Raw genomic sequence first — 24,068 nt, 5'->3', positions numbered from 1 at the left:
ATTGATGACTTTTCCACTCCTGGGGTTGGTCTTCTTTTGTGTTGTTCTGGTTCCATAGATGACCTCACTGTTCATTCGAAAAACCAAAACCAAAAACAAAAAACCAAAACCCCAAACATATTCCTTGGTTAACATTGAAAAAAATCCACAAAAACTTGGCAAGTTTCAACACCTGATCAAATCATAACCACTTTTATGGTATAATCATACAGATGTTCAGTTACGTTTGTCACATCAACAGTAACACGGCATTTTATCTTTAGCCTTGTAGAAAAAAATGAAACCCGATAGTATATGCACATACACACACAGAGTACACTTGACAAAAACACTTTTACGTGGTTTACATTTCACTTTTATTTAATCCTCAGAACTGCCCATATTGCAGGGTTTTTCTTGATGAAATATGGAACTGAGCAATTAATTCTACAAAATTACGGTAAAAACTTGCTCATTTTTCTACCTTATTGCTAAGAAACTTTACAGGTGCACAGTTTGTAAAAATAACCCTTTTAAGACTGAATGTATACACATGCTACAGGATTTTAAAAAAATGACATTAGCATAGCACCTCCAGATGGGGCAAATGCAGTGCTGAACACAGACAGAATGTTTACAAAGTTAGAACTGCTCAGTTATTTTACAGCTTCTAAAGGGAAGAAATTGTTCAGTCCTAAAAGGGTTAAGTAGAAACCCTAATATACTTCTTTTTCTAACAAAGCTGCCACTCAATCCCACAGTACAGTGCTTGAAAACAAAGACAAAAGTCTGGCACAGGAAAGTATACACATTTGTTCAGTACTCATAAACACAGCTGCTTTTGAAAGAAAGTAAATAATATGGTTAATAATTGAAGAGCATCTTAGTTTCAAGATGGACACCTCTATGGAGTCATTTAATCAACAAGTGGGTAGCTTACTTCTAATAGATAATTTGTTTCACTTGGCATTAATATTCTGCATATGGGGAATTCACTGATTTATGTCTTGAGTCCATGTCTTTTCAGGTAACCATTCTGATCTTGTAAGTCTGTGCGATGAAAGGAAGTACAGAATACCATTATTAACACAGTTGTGGGATGCCCTCAGGGCAAATAATTAGGGAAAAACATCAGCAGCAGATTATTAAAGACTACGCTAGTGTTGAATTCTGAAATGCAGTTCCAAACAAAAGAAAACAAGAAAAGGCATAGCTAAATTTGAGCACTTAATTTGCTTTTTCTTCCTATAGTTGGAACTATAACAACATTCTGAACACAGACTCAATTTCTATGTATATAGAATTAACAGCAGACTTAACAGCTAGACTTGAACAGTTATAACAGTTTCATACTGAAACATTCTAAAAGTAGTTTTATCAAAATCTTGAGATATTGTTAATATAATGAAAATTGATTAACAGCTCACAAGGCCAATAAATGTAACAATATCACCCCACAGGAAAAAGTTCAGGAAGATAATATATCTGAACAACTGGACATCGTAACAACAGTAAGGACCTGGAAGACCATTTCGGTACGACAGAATAACTACTGGCAACAATGGAGCCACAAGCCCAAGGGAAAAATGGGGTTTAAAATGGTCTTGTAAGCAGAACGTAATAGTCTCTTTTTTTTTCATCCACTTGGCTGTAGTGTGCAGAACAGCAGAAATTAGGCTAAGTCATTAGGTTCTTTACAAGTCAAGGAATATTATATCTATTGGGCAAAATTATTGCAAGTAAAGAAAATGAATATAAAAAGTATTGCATTTATATGTAAAAATTTCAAAATAATGAGTATAAAAGCAGGTGTCAAGTTCCGAAAAGCTATTTTAAATAGTCTTTGAAGGTTAAAAGGCTTGTTATGGTTTGCCTACTGTGTGTATATCATGGTTTGTTCTCGAATACCCTCTAAATCTGAGATATATATATCTTGCTGATTTCAATTCTCAGTCTAATTAGTGATGAAAACTGTGGCTCTTGAATTAAGCTGTACTGTAAGATACTTATGTGCTTCTAACACAAACACTGTGAAATGATTCCTGCCACAACACAATTAAAACGAAATTTATAGCACATACAAAGGTAAACAGATTTGCAAGTAAATGCCAGTAAACAGTTTAAAACAGAGATAAGGCCACAATGAATTCTGCCCTTGGTCACTGAAACAGAGATGAGGTGAGGCAGTATTCACTAGTCTAAGAACCAGCATTGCGACTATGTCATGGAAATAAGTCTCATAATACAGAATAGGAAATATGAAGGCCTGTGGTAGAATACAAGCACATTTTAGAAGGACAGCGGCACTGATTTCACTATTAGCTAAATATGCTTTATAACCAATTTCTTCCTTTAACCACATTGTTTTCACACATACAACGGAACACTAAAGCAAACAAGTAGAGTGGAGCATCAGAATACATAAATATGGTGCCGAGACAATGCTTTAAAATGGTGGTGAGTGTTGAAACTGGAATAAGTGGTCAGAAATAAAAACCCTATGAAAATGGTCAACGGATAAGCTTGTAAAGCAATGCACTGTAGAAAGCCACAGGTTCACATTTACACAGCAGTTGTGGCTCTTGCTTCAGGGTATAGAAAAGGCCGAACACACCGTAAAATTTGTATTTTGGCTTTTAAAGAGGAAGATCACACTATCAGAACTTGCCCTACAAGTCTATGCCTAGTTCTGTGACTACAAATGAACTACTGGGGTATACTTTCAAATACAAACGAAGCAAGCAGGTCTACGAGGAAGGACAAAACATGGCAAAGTCAAAATGAAAAACAAATGCAACAACCAACAAAGTCAAAGTGCAAATGAGCCTTGAATTTATGATGGAGAGAAGACTTGAATGTTGCACAAGCTGTTGGCAGGGAAAGAGAAACCCACAGGAAATAAGGATGGGAGGAGTTGACATCTTCATAGTGCTTTTACGATTTTCTATTTGCCCATTTCTAAGTAATAAAATTTACTTCTAGTTATTATGGTATGATCACTTCACAATGAAAGCACGTTCTCAATACAAGTGTTACACCAAAGTCTGGCCTAATTTACTGAACAGTATGAAGAAAAACATGCTTGTTGTGATTCTCAGGTGATGAAGGGCACCACCTACCAATCCCATTTGTAGCACATACTTCTCATGGTATTTTAGTTACATGCCAACAAGACAGAAGACATGCTGCCAAATGAAGTTATTGGGAACATTCCACTTTCAAAATAAAACATTTAACTTACACTTAATACAAATTATGTACAAGATTAGAAAAACCTGAACAGATCCTGAAACATTTTCAGATGCAATATGACTGAGCAAGGAAGAGGGGGAGTAACCCAGTAACAACCCTTCAAAAACACCAACGTATGCCTGTGACATGAACAATCATTAATACGACTGCTTGAGATGCCACTTTAAAAAAAACTCACGTAATGTTAGAACCTCATGAATTATCACTATAAATACATATTTAAAAAAGGAAAACAGAAATAACTATTAACAATGACTGAAAACAGAGCACTAAAGTTAACATACATTGCATGTATTGCAGGCAAGGCAGAGGCATTTTTTAAAGCTTTTGCACAGACTTCATATAATCTTAAAAAAAATACGCTGGCCTTTACAAGGTTCTACTTGCTGAAATAAAAACAATTTCAGTTCATAAAAAGTCACAAGACTTCAGTTTAAAAAAAGGAACAGTTCCAGCCACAGACCAAAAATATATATATTTTTTTAAAACTGGAAGAGTATGGTAATTAGATTATACAAGCATGGTCAGGCTTGGAACCTGAATATACTTCAGAGCAAAAGCTCAGAGGAAAAAAAAATATAAACTATTTGGTAACAAAAGTGTACTATATGTTGTGATACAAAAAAGGTATGGTGAAAATGTACCTTTTATACTAAAGCTTATACAAGTTCCTTGGTCCATAAAAACTATGTTGTGTTCATGTTTTCTAGTTTGCTCAACATGTATCCCAGCCACATTTTTTGTTTCTTGCCCATTAAAAAAAACAGCTGAAAAATAGATTCTCAATAAAGTTCTTATGTTTCGGATGTATTTTTTTTTTTTTATTGTGGCTTCTATATTTAAGATCAGCACTTGCAGGTAACAAGGTTCAAATAATATCACCTAAAATGGAAAGGTGTTTTCCCATGAAACCACAAAAATTGTTCAGGTCTCTTGAATGTAGCACTTAAAAGTCAGTTAAAGTCCAGACAAACAACAGTAGTTAGGAAACTACAGTTGCTGTAGATGATGTGACATTGGTTGGATTTGTGCTGACGTTTGTGTAACTTCCCTCGCTGTTTGTATTTGTTTCACTGGAAGCCATGAGGCTTGAGTTGGCTCTGAGGATTGCTCCAGCAGCACTGCAGTGTGGTCGTGGCCCTGGTTCCGGTGTATATGTAAAGGTAAGGCTGGTGGAGTAAATTATGCCATCGTTACGGACCAAAGTTACTGGAACCTGGACTGGCTGACGGACCCACCTCCAACCCTCTCGAAATGCAGAAATGTCTGGAACAACACATAGCATGCTCTCTGCGCATCTGAAAAAAAAAGGAGAATCAACTGAGCATAATAAAACTGAAGCTTAAAGAATAGAATAGAACAGAATAGTTCAGTTGGAAGGGACCTACAACAATCATCTAGTCCAAATGCCTGACCAATTCAGGGCTGACCGAAAGTTAAAGCATATTATTAAGGCATTGTTCAAATGCCTCTTAAACACTGACAGGCTTGGGGCACTGACCACCTCTCTAGGAAGCCTGTTCCAGTGTTTGACTGCCCTCTCAGCAAAGAAATGTTTCCTAATGTCAAGTCTGAACCTCCCCTGATGCAGCTTTGAACCACTCCCACGCATCTTGGCACATGATACCAGGGAGAAGAGCTCAGCACCTCCCTCTGCACTTCCCCTCCTCAGGAAGCTGTAGAGAGCAATGAGGTCATCCCTCAGCCTCCTTTTCTCCAAACCAGACAAACCCAAAGTCCTTAGCCACTCCTCACAGGACATGCCTTCCAGCCCTTCACCAGCTTTGTTGCCCTCCTCTGGACGCATTCGAGGACCTTCACATCTTTCTTATATTGTGGGGCCCAGAACTGCACACAGTACTCAAGGTCAGGCTGCACCAATGCTAAATACAGGGGGATAATCACCTCTTTTGACCAGCTGGATGTGGTTTGCCCTCTTGGCTGCCAGGGCACACTGCTGACACATACTGAGCCTACTGTCAACCAGCACTCCCAGATCCCTTTCTGCAGGGCAGAAAGTATACACTTGAGTGTATACACACGAGTATACACTCTTCAAAGCATCCAGTAAAATGTAATCACCATAAAAGTAGTAGGAAATACTGTACCTGTACATGGTTTCAGCTTCCACATCCCCAAACCAGACACGTAAATTTGGAGTGAAGTTCTGTCCTGTAAGTTCCAACATTGCTACATCCCCACCACCATTCAACTGGAAAGGGAGTGAATGGAAGAAAGAAGAAAATCCACAAAAAAAAAATGTATTAATAAAAACAAGCACCCCCTCTCAGAAAAAAAAAAAAACAACAACAAAACAGAAAAAAGTTCTTCACATGCATACAAGAACTGTAAACAGTGCTGTTTCTATCAGCTAGATAAAACTGGAAGAAACACACCTACACAACTGAACTGTAAAGAAGTAACACATCTAAAAGATACTGCCAATTAATTTGATATCCTGAAGCAACTTCTAAGTTTTGATAGTGGCCACTTCGAATAGAAGTGAACAAGGCTTTGAAAACAAAGAACAAAGAATCTTTCAGAGAAAGTGTTAGGAGAGCTTCAAGTTTTTTCCACAGCAGAACGCTGATTTTCTTAATAAGGTTTCAGTCTGGCTCACTTTGATCTATAATTGGCTGTTTTAAGAGCCAAAATCAATTTCTAAATAATCAAACAGAAGTAGAAGTCCTTAGGATATCGCTACCATAGTATTTTAAGAAATAAAATTCTTCATGTATAGAACAATATTAACATTTATGCCAAACATTAGGACGTGGTTCAGTGGTGGACTTGGCAGTGCTAGGTTAACGATTGGACTTGATGATCTTAAAGGTCTTTTCTAACATAAACAATTCTATGATTCTATTATTCTTGTGATGGATAGGCTCATGTATTCTGAAATGTAGGTAAGAAAAATTATTGTAACATAAAGTAATTTTCTCATTTATAAAGCTAATAAGAATGCTCTCCTACAGTATTCCACAAAAGTACCATGAAGGTTAAATCAGTATGACAAAAATAATCTCACATAAAAGATTTTATTTGAAAAAAATAAACTTACTTGAAGACTTTCTACAACAGGCACAGGTGTCACTGGAGCATGGACCGGTCCCATCCCCTCATAAAATGTGTATTCTGCTTTATCTGTGCTAATGATTGTCCAAGAAGCTCCGTCATTAATCATTTCTTTATTTGGTTCTTTTGGGCATGGAGTGGCCTTAGAAAGAAAGTTAAGTTTTAAATCTGACCTGTAGACTCATTTGCCAAGTCACAGAGCTAAAAACCAACTCAGACAGTAACAATGTCTATTATTTCAAAAACATGTTTCCTTATGTTTTTCCTCGAACAAAATGACCTAGAGAAAGTCACATACATTTCAGCAAAACTAGCAGAAAACTAAAACTATAGTGAGAACACTGTAACTCTCACCTATGATACTGTCACCTCTCCAACCTTCTGTTTATTATTTTAGTTCAGCTTTCAACATTTTAACATTATTCAATAGCCATTAACCGACAAACTACAGCAACTAGAAGTAGCAACTTTATAATAGATCTTGTTTTATTAATGCAAAATGACTAAAACAGCTACAGACTGAAGTGGAATACTTTTCATTAGTTACGATTTACATCTGGCCAAGATAGTATACATACATATATACATAGATAGAAAATACACTGTAGACTATTTTTTATGGCAACAAAAGCCTCTCTGAACAATTCCATCATCTAGCAACCAATAAGGAAATTGTGTATAGGTTAAACAGCACAGAAAAAAATGGGACTCAAAAATTCTAATACCTAAATTCTGTTTTCTTCTATTAAGCTTTAAGGATATCTAGGTATGTAACCATAACCTTCACTCTTCAAAACTGTTAGATAAACTTCAATTAGCATGAATTTACCAGTTCAGGTGAAAGGAAGTTAAGATCAAAGCTGCATTCTCATGTAGACTCTTCATTCTGATATGATCACGTAAAAAAGCACTGACAACAGCTTGCAAGGGAAGTATGCAACAGGGATAGTAACTACAGATCTTTCCAAGCTCACGACCCAACTGATACTTTTATGAGAAACACATGGAGCTTCTAAATTACTAGCCCAACTTCAAGAGAGGAACTGTTGTATACTAGTTCAGTGCATGACATTTTTCCTACAGGTTGACTACAATTCCTGTTGCCATGGACTGACGTATTCCAACTCATTACAAATAAGACCATGGATATCAAAAATGAATGACCCTGTACAAGACCCCTGACTGGCTTCTTCAGCTCTACTAAAGCCCTGCCACAAAGTGGAAGGCAATTGCCACAGAATTTATTCTGAAAGTCCTGCTATGTCAAGAATCATTTCAGGAATACATTATTCCTTCTGTCACAGAAGGAATCCTTGAAAAATTACGATTCCTCTTCTAGAGAAGCATTCCTCCTTGTCACTTCCAAATACAGCAGTTTACCTCCAGGCACTTTTTTCCCCACCTCGTTCCTTTCCTTTTATAACTAAACTTTCTCAACAAGCGGCACTGGAAGACTGAAATGCCTTAACACCACGCCTAGTACCTCATGTATTGACTGGCTTCACATGGAGACAGGATGGGAAACAAACAATTGCCTAACTTTAACAGATAAAGGACAGAATTCCCCAAGAACTGATAAACACAGTAAGGGCACAGCAAAAGGAATCCAAGGAACATAATATATTTGGATTTAAAAAAAAAAACCACAAGCAACCAAACACCACTAACCCCTCGCCCCCCAAAAAACCTCAAGAAAGCTCTGTATCAAAGGATATTAAAGACATGAAATTATAATAGATTAGAAGAAGTTGTGGTTTTTTTTTTTTTTTAAAAGAAAGCTAATTACAGGAAAGCAAAAAGCAAAAGGTAGAACTTAACAGTCATCCTCCTTTCAAAACGCATAAAAGCCAACAGTGCAGTCCCCTCCCCGAGGCTGGTGTTGCAATCAGTTTTATTCAACATCCTCACCAGTGTGCTGGTAAAGTCAAATCTTCAAACTTCCGCATGATCCTAAGTTTTTCAGGTAGTTAAATGCTCTTACAATTGCTAGGATTTTATGTCCAGAAAGACATCAAAATGCACACAGAGAGCAAAAAAGTGGCAATGAGCTTCAATTTAGATAAAAGCAAGGTTTCTAAAGATTCTGTAAATGATGCCCACAAAATACTGAACTTGGAACTGGTAGTTACAACTCAGGATCCTGGAGTCACCACTGACAGTTTTATGGAATCACCAGCTCAATGTGCAGTGGCAGCCACAAGTGGCAACACAATGTTGGACACCATCAGAAAAAAATATTGAGAACAAGGTATCAGGTATTATTTTGCCAGTGTAAATCCTTTGTTCATCTCATCCTGGAATACTGCGTGCAGTTCTGGTTTTTCCATCTAAGAAAGCCATGGTGCAAATAAAGTAGGTACAGAAGGAGCAACTAAAATCACCAAGGAGCTGCTGACCTTATGAGAAGATATTGAAAAGACTGTGACTCTCCAATTTGGAAAGAAGAAATCAAGATGATGTTGGGTAAGGTGAATGCAGAACTGTTACTCACTAAATCCTACAAAACTGGAACTACGAATCACTCGGAAACTATTAGATTGTCGGTCTCTTCTCCCTAGTAACAAGCGATAGAACGAGAGGAAACAGCCTCAAGCTGCGCCAGGGGAAGTTTAGGTTGGATATTAGGAAAAACTTCTTCACTGAAAGGGCAGTCAGGCACTGGAACAGGCTGCCCAGGGAAGTGGTTGAGTCTCCATCCCTGGAGGTATTTAAAAGACGGGTAGACGTGGTGTTTGAGGATATGGTTTAGTGGTGGACTTGGCAGTGACAGGTTAATGGTTGGACTCGATGATCTTAAGGGTCTTTTCCAACCTAATGATTCTATGATTCTATGATCATTCAAAACAAATACAGCAGAAGCTTACTACACAGAGGACAGGAAACCACTTGAACTTTCTGCCACAGAATACTGCAGAAAAAGAGAGCATCAGCACATTCAAAAGGAATCAAACTGATCGACTACACATCTACAAAATGATACTAAAATAGAGTCAGGGATACAGCCTTTAACAACACTTACTACAAGAAGTGTGGATGCTGGCAGAGTACAACTGCGGTGGACTACATAAAGCAACCAGGTCTGCCTGCTTCCTGTAAGCACCACATCCTGTTGCTGCTGTTAGACATGCTGTTAGACGATGCTCTGATCCAGTAAGGCATTATTTATATTCTTTCTGTATTCTCCAGAATACATGGACATCTTTACAGAGAGATCTAGCTGGTACTTCAGCAACTGAATTTCAAGGTTTTTGTAGGTTCATGCTGACCTGCTGACTTTTTACAGCCTCTCTGCTTTAAGTCTCTAAGGTATCTATATTAGGCTATTTCCATTCACCCAAAAGAGACTTGGTCTTGGTCTTCTGCTCCAAAGGAAAAAACAGATAAAATGGGATTTCTCTCCTGCCACTGGTAGAAAGAGTTTATCTTCCATAGTGACTTCACCTACCAAAGAGTGGTAACAGCCCGATGTGCACGTTAACAGATTTTATTCAACAAGTAGAAGCAGCAGGTACCTACTCCACTAAAAGAATTCAGAATAGTGGGTTGTCCTTTTATCTAAGCCCAACCCACTTGGAAAGTTCAGAGCTCTTTGCAGATTGGGCTCCATGAGTGCTGCAGAAATTGAAGAGTGGTAGGATGTCCTGGTAGTCCCACAGGCAATTCCAGGATGTTGAACTAAGGCAGCTGTCAGAGAAGCAAGAGTTGCTTCTTCATTTAGCCCTTCCTATAAAGTACTTTGAGAAAGATCAAATAGCAAGGCTGATCCTGAGTTATTGCAATTCAAGTTTCATAGCCTTCTTTTCTTGATGAAGGTCCATTCTCCTTCACAAGAAAGTATCCCGATAGATATATCTCTGCTATGTGCTGTGCGTAGAACCAGTACATCTGGTGCCTTCTGAGCCACAAGTCATGAATGTGTTTCCTGAAATATGAACAAAGCTTCTCATATTCTCTTCCCATTGCCCCAATTCAGGATAGAAGTCAACTGAGCCTTTACCGATCCTTCTCGTCCCTTCCCTTAAATTAAGGGAAATCTTTAAAAAGTTAGCTTCCCCCTTTCCTACTTCTACCTTTCTTACCCAAGAAGCTACAGCTGTTCTCCTAAGGAAGTCCCAAGTCTTTCCCGAGTGTGGCCATCTTCCTGGAGCACAGCATTACCTCTCAACACCCCTTGCTATTTGAGCTGTCCTGGATGTTTAAAGAAAATTGCAATACTTAAGTAGGCCTGAACGTGGTCACAGTCTACTCTGATGGGAACTGCCATGCTGAAAGACTGCTAAAGGCATGCTAACATACATGAGACTAAACCCACAGTTTGTTAGCATACTGTATAAGCTGTCAGAACAATTGTACACTCTGGTATTTTTTTTACAGCTCTCCCTAGGGGTTCATTCCTGTTACAATAACTTGCTAGGGATATTTTTGTCCACCTGCTGGAGAAACAACTACTTGAAGACTGACACATCTACATTCTTTACAGACAAATCAAATTTCTGTGGCTTTGCAAATTACTGTGGTCAACTGCCATAGCTGCCTATGTTTATGCTCTTAGCCAAGAGCAAGACAGTGCACCTCTGCTAAGTTCACCATGAAATAAGACTATCATGAACTGTATCATTTCCTATTTGCTGTCATCTAGAAATGGACACACAAGTAATGCAACTCCACTGGCATATGTCAACATGTTAAGCCACAGTATCATGACTGCATGCACAAGTTCCTAGTATGTTTCCATTTCTTCTGTTAGAGAAAATAGAATTCATTGTCTAGACAGACATGGAAGAAGGTTATGAGGAAAGAACAACAGATTTGGAAAGGGACAGATAAGGTTTGTTGCTTTCCATCCTCTGTCTTTTCAAAACAAAATATTAGACTCGCATTCAAAACCAACTGCAAAACTGGCATTCATATATATTTTGGGAATATTTGGGAAAAACTTTGCAACGACGCTTCTCATCTATTCAAATAGTTTTAAACAACTCACTTGAAATTGGATTATTCTCTCCTGGGAAAGGCACAAATACATTCTCTCAGTGTCTTTAAGGTAAAATGCACATTTATGGAGCTGTGATACTGGATCATCTGCATCCAATAACGCTGTTTGTTTATCTACTTTTCGAATTATCTGTGAATGAAAATTGTACATATATATTTAGAACAATTTTTGTACTTCATTACATTGGAGATTGCATATGTACTGTTAGTAAAGAAAGTGAAAGGTCTTTTTTTTTTTTGATTTCTATGCCTCCTGTTTTAATAGCAACATTAGATTCATAATTCTCAATGCTTTTGAAACAAGAACACAACATTCAAGTGACACTCAGTACTACAGCTTCAATGTGCTGCATGCAAATATAGTTTATCTTTTTTGCTGTAAGAGTGGGGAAAAAACTTGAAGCTTCAGCAAAATCTACTTTTGTTCCATTTCCTGGTACAAAAGAGCAGTAGGTCAAGTATTAGTAGACTTCTACAGAAGCTTCTACCATTGATAGCACCTTTTGGGACAACAGCACCAACAACATTCTGTGGCAGACTGGCTGCTGAATGAGAACAGTTGAAAATAAGGATTTACTCAAAAGGTGTTGAGATGTCCTTAAGTACAGTTTTGCAAACACAGCAATCACAGCTATCTTAACAATAGGTGGTCATTAACTATTACTTAAAGACAACTGCAAAGAACAGTTGTTCTTTACATCTGGTAGTTCAGTGAAAAAATATCTGCTGACTTAATTCAGAGCTGTTATGCTAATTTATTTTTAAAAATTAAAAAAGTTATTCCCTTACAGACAGTGGAAATCTGTAGCTTGGAATTTTAACTCAACTTCTAGAAAAAAGTTTAATACTTCATTTTATGCAACATCAGCAGAAGCAGCAGCCAGTGCTTGAAGATTTCTAAGCCGACAATCAGAAAGCCAACCATGTCCTCTGGGATTTCTAATGATAATAAATGGCATTATTAGCAATATAAGTTTCAAGGTTAACTTGTTTCTTCAAAGTGCTTTGCATTAACCTATAAAATGTCTGCGAGTTACCATTTAATCGCATCACCTTCAATTAGTCTTGTAAGGCAGCATGACAAATGTTCCCAATAGCAAACAAAACAGGAACCTTTAGCCTAATTTGTTTTAATCTACTTCTATGTACAAATAAGGTTTCTGGAATCATAAACGATGGCATCTCCTTTCAGCAATAAGAAAACATTAACATGAAGCTCTCAAATAAAGTGAGATCATATTACTGAATTTCATGTGCACTGAACCAGATCAGTAGTAACCAGGTTTGTATTTTTCTGTCAAACAATGTGATTTAAAAAAAGATCTGTTTCAATGATTATTTTACACCATTTACTCTGAGCAGGCTATCTCCTTTTTTGGCTAAGTTTGATACTGGGAGAGAATTTCATATTACAGTCCTAGTAAAATAAGCCTGGGAAGGGGAACAAAAGCCTTCCTGCAGGGAAGGCTGGTTTTACATTGGCGCATTCTAAACATCATTTCTAGTTAAAAGTGGAATTAGCAAAGCCTTGTATGAAATTCATAATGGGCTGACAAACCACAATTTCACAGAAGACCTCATATGAAGCATTGTTTATTATCCGTCACAAAAAATTCCAATTAGGCTGGCATTAAGTGCACAAAACAGGAGGAAAAAAATCCATAATTATACTTAAATTTATTTATAAAAATCATTACTGTGTATCCAGCAATAATGTTTTTGGTTCACAAACCTTAACTGGTTATAATCGATTTTGTATGTGTGACAAAGACAAGGGCTGAAATTGTCACTTTCTAAAAAAGTTATTCCAAAGGCATTTCCAATGTTCCATATTTAAAACAGACAGTATTAATAAATGTCCAAAATGCTTTTGCAAGCTGGTATTGGTATAATTATGTATCCTTAGAAGTACACAGAAGTGCTTTTACATTCAAATCAGTAGATCATTTTTAAAGCTGTGCTGAACTCAACAAATGGAATAGTCCTACTGGCTGCAAAGCCTTTACTCGTCTATTCAATATCAATATTTAAAGTATTTTGCTACACTGGGACCTACATTACTGTTTTTAAAATAGACATTTTCTTAAGGACAGCTTGCAGATTAACCTACTTTGGCAGGTTTGAATTCTGAAAAATTCCCTATGCTTATTTTACAAGCTGTTCTTTGCTTACAGAATTAATCTGCAGATTTAAAAATACGCTTTTATTAAAATGAATGCCATTTTCCCTATAAAACATGTATTACCAAAAGGAAACATACAAAGCCAAAAATTGTAAACAATGCAAACCCAACTATGTAATTACTTTAAGTAGCCATCTACAAATTAATTACAGCATTGGAGAAATTAAACTGTACCAGTCTTGGGAGTGCCATGCCAGTAACTGAGCATACAAGTTTGACAGTCTGCCCATAATGAATGTAGCCGTCTCTCACTGTGAATTCTTCTCCTTCCGATTCATCATCATCCACTGCATGAAACGAATTTTCACATTATTTGTTTTAATCACTGTTTTCCTCGATAGAAGGAACATTCAACATCACACTATTACATCAAATATACACTCAGTAACAAAACAAATCTGCATATGGGCAATTAATATGGAGGAAAAAATGCAGGACTTTTTTTGTGGGGATGGAGGGAGAGAGGTGAAAAAAATATATTGCTTCATTTTTACTTACAGAGGTGAATGTAAAATGCTCCCCACTGTTGTGAACTGGCATGGAAATTACCACCTTCTACGTGCAAATATCTGGTGCTAACTGTTTGGGATCGAAGTCTATTAAATAGTGCCACTTTTGTCCCTGACGCAATACATACTGCAAGGAACACATACAGACTTGAGATTATAAAATTACTTCATTATTACATAGAAAAGTAACAAAGAGTCACAAATACAGTAAAATAGACTGATGAATACTGGACATCAAGAAATAATTCTCAACTGTTGGTTAATTTAGAAAATATATTTTTGTTCTGTCACAAATATAAAATCACAAAATTACAAGCGGGACAACATACACAGTGGCTGTTCTCCAAAGGCATGCTAGTTCACAGAATTTTGCCACTTAGCCAAACAGGCCAGTGCTTGCCAACTGAAAACTCCTTCCGTTCATAGTTCTCTAACAACTGATTATTTGAGCAGAAGCTTTAGCTTGCCCTTGCAAAGTACTTCAACTTTCAGTGACCATTTGAAGTATAAAGAAAAATTATTCTTACAAATAACAATCAGTTGAAAGGAAGACAGACATAACTATGTAAAATGGTAACCATGCAACTTGACATTTTCTCAGATCTGAACTTACTTATCATTCAAGAGAGAGAAATGCTAAGTCTGCTCCCCTAAAAAAATCAGCAACTAGCATTTTGCCATCAAAACGGCCATGCTTCTTCTACTTGGTTCATATTTACTATCGAAGAATGCTTGGTTCATATTCACTGTCCATCAAAACTATCTGTCTGAATACAAAGTCAGCAGTGCATACTCTGAGCCCATGGGTGTGAACTGCACAGCAACACATTGCAAGCTAGCGGCCCCAGGATCCACATTCCATAGGTGAATGGGTTCCAGCCCAACACAGATGGAAGAGCCTTTTAAAGCACTAGTGAAGAGAGAGAAAAAACAACAACAACAAAAAAAGGGTATCTCTTGAGGTGCTCCAGCGGTATGCAGGCATAAGCTCTGGAGGACAAGCAATAATGCTTGCAATTATACATTAGCACCAGAGATATCTTTAATTGAAAAGCATGGTAAGCAAATAAATCTGGGTGAAATATCACCATACAGATTTCTTAACCAATTACTTAAAAGGAACCACGCAAAAGATATTAAAAATAAAAACATCATGAAGATGGCACGAGACAATAAGAAGGTGGCTGTGATGTGACAAAATGCAGTTTGGATAACATGCTGCTACTCATTTATCACAGTCTGAAAGCTCTCTTTAATACTGATCAAAACATCCTAAGCACCAGATCATGACAGCTTAAGAGATCCATCAGGATCTCTTTCCTTTCTAAGGAAAGCTGAGGTAGAGCATTCTTTATGCATTTGTCTACAAGGATTCACTTCTCAGAATAAAGTTTTTTTGGTGGACCTTCTAGATTTACTAGATAATTAACTGTGACTGCATAAAACTCAGTGTAGCCTATCTATATTGGAATACTTCAAAATACACTGATGTGTACAGTTCTGAAATACATTAGAAAAAACAGAAACTGAAAATTTCATTGTATTTACCTCATAGCCAGACCTCAGAATACATAAGAAAAAATCAGTATGAGGCAAAATGAATTGCTACATAACGAATTGTAAAATACTTACAGTCTGCATTTTTCAGTGACTGTTTCTTTTTAGAAGGTTTGGAGATGACTTTGATCCGTTTACTGAGGAACACACCGATGTCGTCACTATTGCCATAGAACATTTTTACCGATAACATGAAGTGCTTTCTCTTGTCTGAGTCTGATATGTATAATGTTTTGGCAGTGCAATAATTCTGTAGGTGAAAACACACTGTTGTTTCTTCTTTCAAGTCAACCCAGTTCAAGAAACTATGTATATTTAATTATGAATAAAATAGGAAAACCGATGCAATAGTCTCTAAAACAGATCAGAAACTGCTTTTTCCATCTCTTCCATATGGATACTGTTTAGATTTGTGAAATTTAGCACCCAACTTCAGTACTTTAGCATCTTTCTAAAGACCCTTACCAGGACTGGAAAACACATGATTAGAGACTATAGCTGTGCCAAGGCCGTCTCTGAGTGGTTAAGAGCACTACTAAAAATTACATTTCAGTAGAGCTATACAGGCAGTACACTGGACATGTGCAAGAGGCTGCCTGTGCAGAAAATGTGTTGAGCCAAACTTTTCTTGAAAGGATGGGAGATGATTGGGTTTTGAAACACTAGAAAGTTACTTTTGGCTAAGTGTTTATGCTAGGTGACAACAGGAGCTTAAAAAAAAAAAAAAACAACTCAAAAAGAACTTTTATTCTTCTCCTATTCAGCAACATATGAAGCATTTCGAAGTAAACTGTGCTGGGAGTACTAGGTAGCTATAAAACACTGCTTAGTAAAACAACCAGCTAAAATGAGCACTCATGTGCTGCCAGTTCTATTCCAACTGTTTAAGTCATCACAAATATCTTTAAAAAAATCTTGTAACAATTTATATCACTGTAAAAAAATAATCTATTAAATTTGTTAAGATGTTATTATAATTGTATTTTTATGCAAAGGGACTTAAAAGACGACTTCTAGCAGGAGATGTTGTTCAGGTACTTCCTGGATGAGACTATCCATTCATGCAAGCCAGGGAGAGGGACACAGAGTTTGGGCCAGAAACCTTACTGCAGTTAACAATTGATGCCTACCAAATAACCTAACAGTTTACTGACTTTGAATCAACAACCTACAAATGAAAGGTTAGTACCCTTCTATGATCCCATGAACCAAATCCACCTATTTGATTGTCCTTTGAGGCATTTGTTTAAGCCACTTATGTCATATCTGCTACAGTGTAACAAAAGTTATCAAAAATAAGCAAGGGTATTCCTTGAAATATGCACCATGTAGCTATAATATCCTTTGCAGTAATCTGAGTGGTTTATTACAATTCTTCTACCTTTCCTTCTAAGTTCAGCTGCTGCATTTCTTGGTCGCTGTTTCCTATTCCAATGAAGGCGCAAGGTTGTGACTCTTGCTCAGTGCAACCATCCCGTTCCATTTGCTCTTTTTTTTTCTTCCATCCACTGCCCATAAGATACACACATGGAGGAGGACAAAAGAACCTGAAAATGAAAAATGCATTATGAGATTACACACAGCTTTAAGAAAATTCTTGAGACAGAAACTGTTGTGTACCCAAAGCCTTCTCAGCCCATTCACACTTTGCATTCGAGTTTATACGTGCATGCCCTTCATTTGCCTTGAAGATTTTCTAAAATGCAAATCAAAAAAAGAAAAAAATGCAAGGAAAATCAGCATTAGATTGTACTGTCACTGAGTATCTTTCCAGTTCAATATATGACAGGTAACAAAAACGAAAATGCTTTCTACCCTTACAAAGAAGAGATTCTAAAATAAAGAGACCTTGAAAGTGATGACAGTGTTTTGCTTTTGTAGGTGCTTAACATGATGCAGCGATTAATACACAGAACAGTTCCACAAACTAATTTAATGGACAACTGCTGACTACAATTCCTAAACATTTAATGTTCCATCATTAGCAATGAGGGAGTCTATTCCGTCCAAGCATAAATCTCCTTTCAGTGTTTAAACAGAATAGATGATTTTACATCTTCATCAGTAACTGTAAAAGGTATGATCTAGTCTTTAGCAGCACTGACTGAAATCAGTCTAGATGCTACTTACAGCAACGTGTTCAAAATTAAAGGCAGCGTTATAACACACGGTATTGGTCTTGAAGTTTCTGCAAATTGTTAAAACACAAATCCTAATTGCTTTTGGGTTTAGTATAGCCAACAGCTGCAGTGTTTTTATCATCATTTAGTTAAGATCAAAGTTAAAAAAGCAGAATAAGTACATCCAGTTGTGAGGTAAAGAGGCATGAAGGGAGAGGATAACTGAAGAAATTTTTAAATATTCTATTCATTTCAAATCGGAGAGTAGTGCTTAACTTGGCACTTGTAAAATCCAAAAGACGACTCCTACCTTATACAGGTACAGAGGTAGGATTTTTTTTTCTTTAAATTTGGCTTGGGACAACTGAATTAATGGATTATTTCTATTAAACACCATATAAACCTCGATTAGTGGAAGCCAGCTTTATTATGAAAATCAAGTCTAATATACTTCTTTATCTCGCCTGTTCAGTAAAATTATCTTTAAGATATAAAATGCTTTTCTAAGTAACAGAATTCTTAATAGATGAAACCAAAGTCCTGAGTTAATAATCACATAATAATAAAATGGAAATATTAAGAATCCATATAAATAAATGCAAAGATTTGTAATCATGTCAGTTAATGCACACAATTACTGCATATTCTTTGTTAGAGAAACAAACAACCAAATTTTAAGTTTTACTGCAATTCAAAATGTCTCAGTAGTTATGATAATGGGAAAAAGTTAGCCCCTGCAGGCAAAAAAAAAAAAAAAAAAAAAAATCAAACCTTCTATCTTGCCACATTGAAAATTTTTCACTTAATTTTGCTCTTTTTAAAACACAACAAAACTGATGATATACCAATATGCATACAGCTTAAACATCTATGAATATCTTTCAAAAATATTGTGCTCTGGTTTGAAAAAAGACTGCCTACAAAAGAGAATTTGTAGAAAGTAGCTCACTACGTGACATCAAAAGATCTGCATGTTTGAGAAGCCCATTAATTTGTGAAACTGCTCCTACAGATTGCTTTTTAAACTTAATAATTCTAAACAAATAGAAACAAATGCTGTATTTCTGCCATTATGATAATCCATTTCAGCAAAGACTTATAACAATTATTTGCTCCTTTTATTGCCTTCACACTGTTCTGAAGCATAGAAATTTTGATAAATATGGAATAATGAATCAACAGAAAACCACTTGTAGAAGCAAACTGTTCAAAGTTTAACAACTATATTTTTTTTATGTGCTTACTGCATCAGTTTTAACTATTTATATTTTATTCTTTGGGGTGATTATGGGTCATATGAAGACTCTGGAATTTTTTTTCTTCCAATTGAAAATGCAGAACACAGAGAACCAAGGCAACAGGTAGAAACTTGCCAATTTGCAAAGCAGATGTTTCCTGATGGAACTGTCAACTTGAGAAACTACACAATAAACTGCCTCAAAAATAAAATTTAACTCTTTCACAGTAGCAGCACAAGAGAATACTTCCACTAGCCCAGCCATGAATCATAAAGCTGAAATAGTTATCTGACATTAGAATGGGTTATTGTAACTTTTTTGCTGTAAGAATAGAAGTTCTGAAATTTGAAAATCACCACAAATAGAAAGAGTAAGCACTAATAAATGCTATCAAACAGCACACACTGTGTATCCCCTTTTTGCTTGCTATTATGCCTTTTGCTTCTTATATTCTGCTACCTGGCCTCCGTTCCAGCTTTCTTCATGAAGATGCTGAATGATACAGTAGGGGTATATTTAAGAACACTATGAGTTTCCGTTACATGCCAATTAAGTCCTCCCCTTCCTACTACAAATTTTTGATCTCAAAACCAGGAATGCATTTCCTACTTTTCAATTGCATTTATTTCAAACATTAGATCAGCACAGATGATGTGACCTAATCTCCCCCAAATGCTTCTCTACCCTAAAATAATCTTAACAGGACTTATGTTTGTGGGGGAGACAGTGCAATGACAATGGTCAAAATCATAGAATTCATATTAAAGTACAAGGTGTAGACTTACTTTCTACATTACCAATCTAATTTATATGTCTTGTATCACCCCACATCTTGATGTAAATACCATAACTGTTGTTAAAAATCTGTTCTGAGGCTCATTTACTTGTTGCTGCAGCTTTCAGCATGTTTTAGGAACACAGAAAACCAAAACAAAGCAAGAAATAACAGCTTTAGCATTACACTGAGAACTGTAGACAATTGTGATCACATTTAAAAAAAATACATAGATACGCACAGATATTTACACACACACACACACACACATATATATAGGGGTGGGAAGGAAGCAAGAGGATAAGAAAGAGTCACGTTTTTATTAGACTGGCAAGGGGTCAAGCGACAGCAACGATCATGCCCAAGTACTGTTTAGGAGGCCTACTCTACTTTGCCATCCCAGATACAGGACCACTGTCATGTTTCCCCTGTGAACAATACTTTTCAAATGGGGGTTATGAACTAACTCCAAGGATAGGAAATGCAAGGGGACGGGACACTTCAAGTAACAGATGCATTTATTCAAGAGTTGATCTTTTGGAAACAACCTCAGATTGCCAGAAAAAGCACACCACATATATAGTCAGCTTCTGAACTCTCAAACTCAAATGATAATACAAGATCCTTTCAGTGTTAATGGATGTATCCCAGTAATCTTCTTCTCAACAATTATAAGTTATTTCCAATAGACAAATTATACATAAAAAAATTAATATCAACCTTTATTAATGGAGAACGCTTTGCAAAAAAGAAACCAAACCCCTTGTATTCCAAGTAGGTATAATACCATAAAGCAAACATCACACATTTACCTTTCTTCCTTACGTACTCTTTTGTATTTGTCTTACTGGTTAGAACACAAGAAAAAAAACCCCAAACTTTTTTCATATCCTTTTTCGTTTCAGCCTTATTCTAAACCAAGTCCTTTGAATAACTATGGCCACTAGATGGCAATGGAGACCTATAAGAAACAAGTTTTAACCCATTGATGAAGAGAAAACAAGACACAACAATTAAAACACTCTTTCTAAATTAGAACACAGAAAAACCTTGGAAAACTACGACTTACTGAACAAAGAAACTTTTGAAGCTGAGAGAATTTTAATTTTGGTTAAAACTACCAAACAAGAGAAAGAGTCTGGACATTCACAATTTGAATGAGTTTTCTTATGTGTCAGCCTCTTACTCAACCTTCAGATATAGACAAGTAGAGTCTGGGGGCTTTTTACTTCATATTTACAATCCCAGGAACTCACGTATATAAGAGATTAACTATAAATTTTCTATCCGATATAGTGCGAGTAAACCATGAGTATCCTTGTATTTCTAATTTTCAGAGGATTAAAGAAAGTGTCTTTGATATGTATAAAATAACTGCTGGAAACAGGTTCTCTCATTAATAAAACATTCCCAATGTAAATAGGAATGTAAATGTTGATGTGAGAGGCTGGCTTTCACTTAACTATAAAGAGGAAAAGAGAAAGAAAATCACCTCCCCAAAACAAGTAAAGTAATTTAGGTAAAGTAATTTCCAGTATTACTGATGGGATATAAGGTAGGACAATGTTTGGTGGAAAAAATGAAAACACTCTTCCTTCGACCTTTGATTTACAGGGCCTACCTCTCTTCTTTAACCACAAAACTAAAGTAAGACTGAGTAGGAGGTAAAAATTCTTCTGACCTATAGTATTAGTATTAGCCTGACCTACAGTAAAGAGACTATATGTTGGAGGGAAAGGCAGCTGTGTCTGGTTCTCTGAGCTTGTTCAGAATTTTCAGTACAAGAAGTAATGGTGGAAAATCATGTAGGAAGTAATTTTCTCACTGAAATTATAACATATTCTCTTAATACCTCTTCTCTATGCCATGAGCAGACTGGCAATTTCTTGCTGAATGAGCAGTAAAACAACACAGGACATTCTTCCATGAGGTAAACATCTAACAACTTGATCTAAAAACCACATGAGATCTGTTAGGGATCAACTCTGTGAGCTCCTTCATAACAACCAGGACTGTATTTCCTGGACAAAACCTATTCCACACTTGTTAGAGCTGCATGACAAGACGCAGATTCAGTGCCTCCCACCTGCTGATATAAAGCACAGCGACTGAACCAGGGTAGCATTTTGCAATACCAGGTCTCTGCAAATACTTCATGTATTTAACATCTCTCTACAACATTTTGTTGAGGACTCCTATTTCCTCAGAAGAGGCTCTCTGTGATGCTCCTCCTATGCATCTTCCAAGAATCTGTGACCAGCGTAATTAAAACAATGGGCAGTTTTAAATGAAGCTAACATTGGGACTGATATTAGCCAGGAAAGGTCAGAGAATCAATCTTACACTATAATTTCAGGGGCTGCTCAACTGAAGAAAGACCATAGTGTTACCAACCTCACGTTAAGACTCCAGGCTCAGTAACTCAATACAGCAAACAGAAGCAAGCTGTTACTCATCTGTTCTGACAGATCTGTTCCATCAGACCAACTGGAAACTGAATATTCTTCCACGGCAAGAAAACCAAGCTGAGATTTGTCTAAGGATGCTCCCCTTTATTCCAAATGACTTGAAGGGAAGAACAAGATAATTTCTAGTGGTTTCTGAGTCTTAACTGCAACAACAGAAATTGGAGTAGGTTGTCTTTGGCACCTCCTGGACTATTATTTTAAATCAGACCAAAGAAGAAAATATTCCTTCAGTCAATTCAGTCCAATCAATACAGAGAAAACATGGTACTTCAAGTAGAGAAGCTACCCTAACTGAACTTGCCAGGAAGCAAGGGGTAGAAAGTAAAATAAAATCAGCTCATGTCATCGCTACGTAGTTCTATTGCACTCAATGCTCTTTTCAAACCACAGGCTTCTGTTCAAAGGTTTGCTTTTTCAAATCATCCAAGTCATCCCTGTGTTCATCTTATGGAAGTCTTCTCCTTCAGGAGGATTTAGAGGGGTCTACCAGCTGGTTTTCTTTATGTCCAGGGTGACATTAGCAGGGAAGTTTTTCCTTTGTACCTGTTGGTCAGTTCCGAGGTGGTCAAGGCAAGAAGCGTGTTTGTCAATTACACACATTGATCTGAGCATGAAACTACTCAGCAGTCTTCTTTCCTTCTTAGTAGCTGACAGAACTAATAACATCTGCTAAAGAATTCAATGCAACAACAAACAAATGAAAAATCATTAGGTTCTGGAGTGCTAAGGATGAAGTAGTGGAGCCATGGGGTAAGCCCTGGAAAAGGTTATGCTCTCAATAACAAAAGCATTAACCAGAGGGTAGGCACACTCAGTTCGGTGAAGGGAAGTATTTGAGCAGAAATTACAGAAGCTCCTTCACTAACAGCCGTAAAACAAGACACAGCTAGACCATTCCCAGGCTAATCAGTAGTGATAATGTTTAAACTCAGAACAGCATGTAATCCACAAATACCAGTCTGGCTCACAGTCTTTGATGAACTATGTCTTGGAATCAAAAACACTTCAGTCCTTTACACTGTTGAATGTTCACACTGTTCAGACTCTGAAGAGAGACGTCTCAGTGAATGGTAAATATGGAAAAAATAGAAGAAGCACAAGCCAAACACCCACACTCATCAGGACTAAACATCACCTGAGTCTCTATCAGCTGCACGCCTTTGAAAGATGACAGCCATCCAACAGGAAACATTAGGCAAAAAGTCTTAAATTCAACTGAAGTCCATCCCCGAGCTTCTTACCTCCTGGCTTCTTTGTTAAACTAAACTACATTAACTGTGGGAAGAGCAAGGCTAATAAGAAGAGTCCACTCAAAAAAGAAAGAAGCCTCCTTTCATTACTGGTTTTTAGGGGCAAGTATCAAGAACACTCTCAAATTAATCCAGAAAGTCTCCATCCTTGTGGCAACAACCTGGAATATTGTGTTTCTGTGAGGCCTATTTAAACCACACCACACTACGTGAGATCTGCGCCATCTACAACGAGTTTTCAACAGAATATTTCACCATCTACTCAGCCTCATCAAAACACTGAAAGGTAGTTATTGTGCTAACCATTTAATTATGCCATGCAAAGTTTATTAATGATAAATATTTTCCAGGACCTCACAACAAACAAGGTTTAAAGACTGGAACAAAAGGTGGAAGTTTGTTTAGGGTTTTTTTAGGTTCTATATTTACTTGAAAGACATCTCAAATTTAAGAAATAATTCCTTTTCTAACTTGAATTCTTAGTTACAAAGATAGTGCAATTTAACTTACTCTTTATGGATGAAAAGTTAACTAGATTATATCCATGCCATAATAAAGTCCCATGGAAAACATGAATTTTCTCCATAAAAACAGGTGTGAAACAGTTTTCTGTCTATAAAGCAGATGTATGCAAAACAACTCACTTCAGACATAGTATTTAATGTAAA

At 36.7% G+C, this 24,068-nt stretch overlaps 1 protein-coding gene across 5 annotated transcripts in view; it reads right to left on the bottom strand.

Moving 5' to 3' along the window:
* Nucleotides 1-332: 332 nt before the first annotated feature.
* Nucleotides 333-24,068, bottom strand: part of RBPJ (recombination signal binding protein for immunoglobulin kappa J region) — a 156,971-nt gene continuing 133,235 nt past the window's right edge. For 4 of the 5 annotated variants that reach the window (XM_087736459.1, XM_087736458.1, XM_087736461.1 and 1 more), the window contains 8 exons: nucleotides 16,931-17,096; nucleotides 15,625-15,799; nucleotides 13,982-14,119; nucleotides 13,658-13,770; nucleotides 11,291-11,431; nucleotides 6,293-6,448; nucleotides 5,340-5,443; nucleotides 333-4,529 (listed from right to left, as the gene is read on the bottom strand). In XM_087736459.1, coding sequence (XP_087592585.1) covers nucleotides 4,214-4,529; nucleotides 5,340-5,443; nucleotides 6,293-6,448; nucleotides 11,291-11,431; nucleotides 13,658-13,770; nucleotides 13,982-14,119; nucleotides 15,625-15,799; nucleotides 16,931-17,096 — 1,309 coding nt within the window. In that variant the 3' untranslated portion in view covers nucleotides 333-4,213. The remainder of the gene's footprint in view (nucleotides 4,530-5,339; nucleotides 5,444-6,292; nucleotides 6,449-11,290; nucleotides 11,432-13,657; nucleotides 13,771-13,981; nucleotides 14,120-15,624; nucleotides 15,800-16,930; nucleotides 17,097-24,068) is intronic. The other variant, XM_087736462.1, reaches the window with a different exon arrangement.

Source organism: Nipponia nippon, unplaced genomic scaffold, assembly GCF_047370975.1.
Source record: "Nipponia nippon isolate SJK-2023a ecotype South Korea unplaced genomic scaffold, ASM4737097v1 scaffold_6, whole genome shotgun sequence".
NCBI lineage: Eukaryota > Metazoa > Chordata > Aves > Pelecaniformes > Threskiornithidae > Nipponia > Nipponia nippon.
Note: the sequence above shows the minus strand (reverse complement) of the source record. Positions and strands in the feature narration are given on the sequence as shown.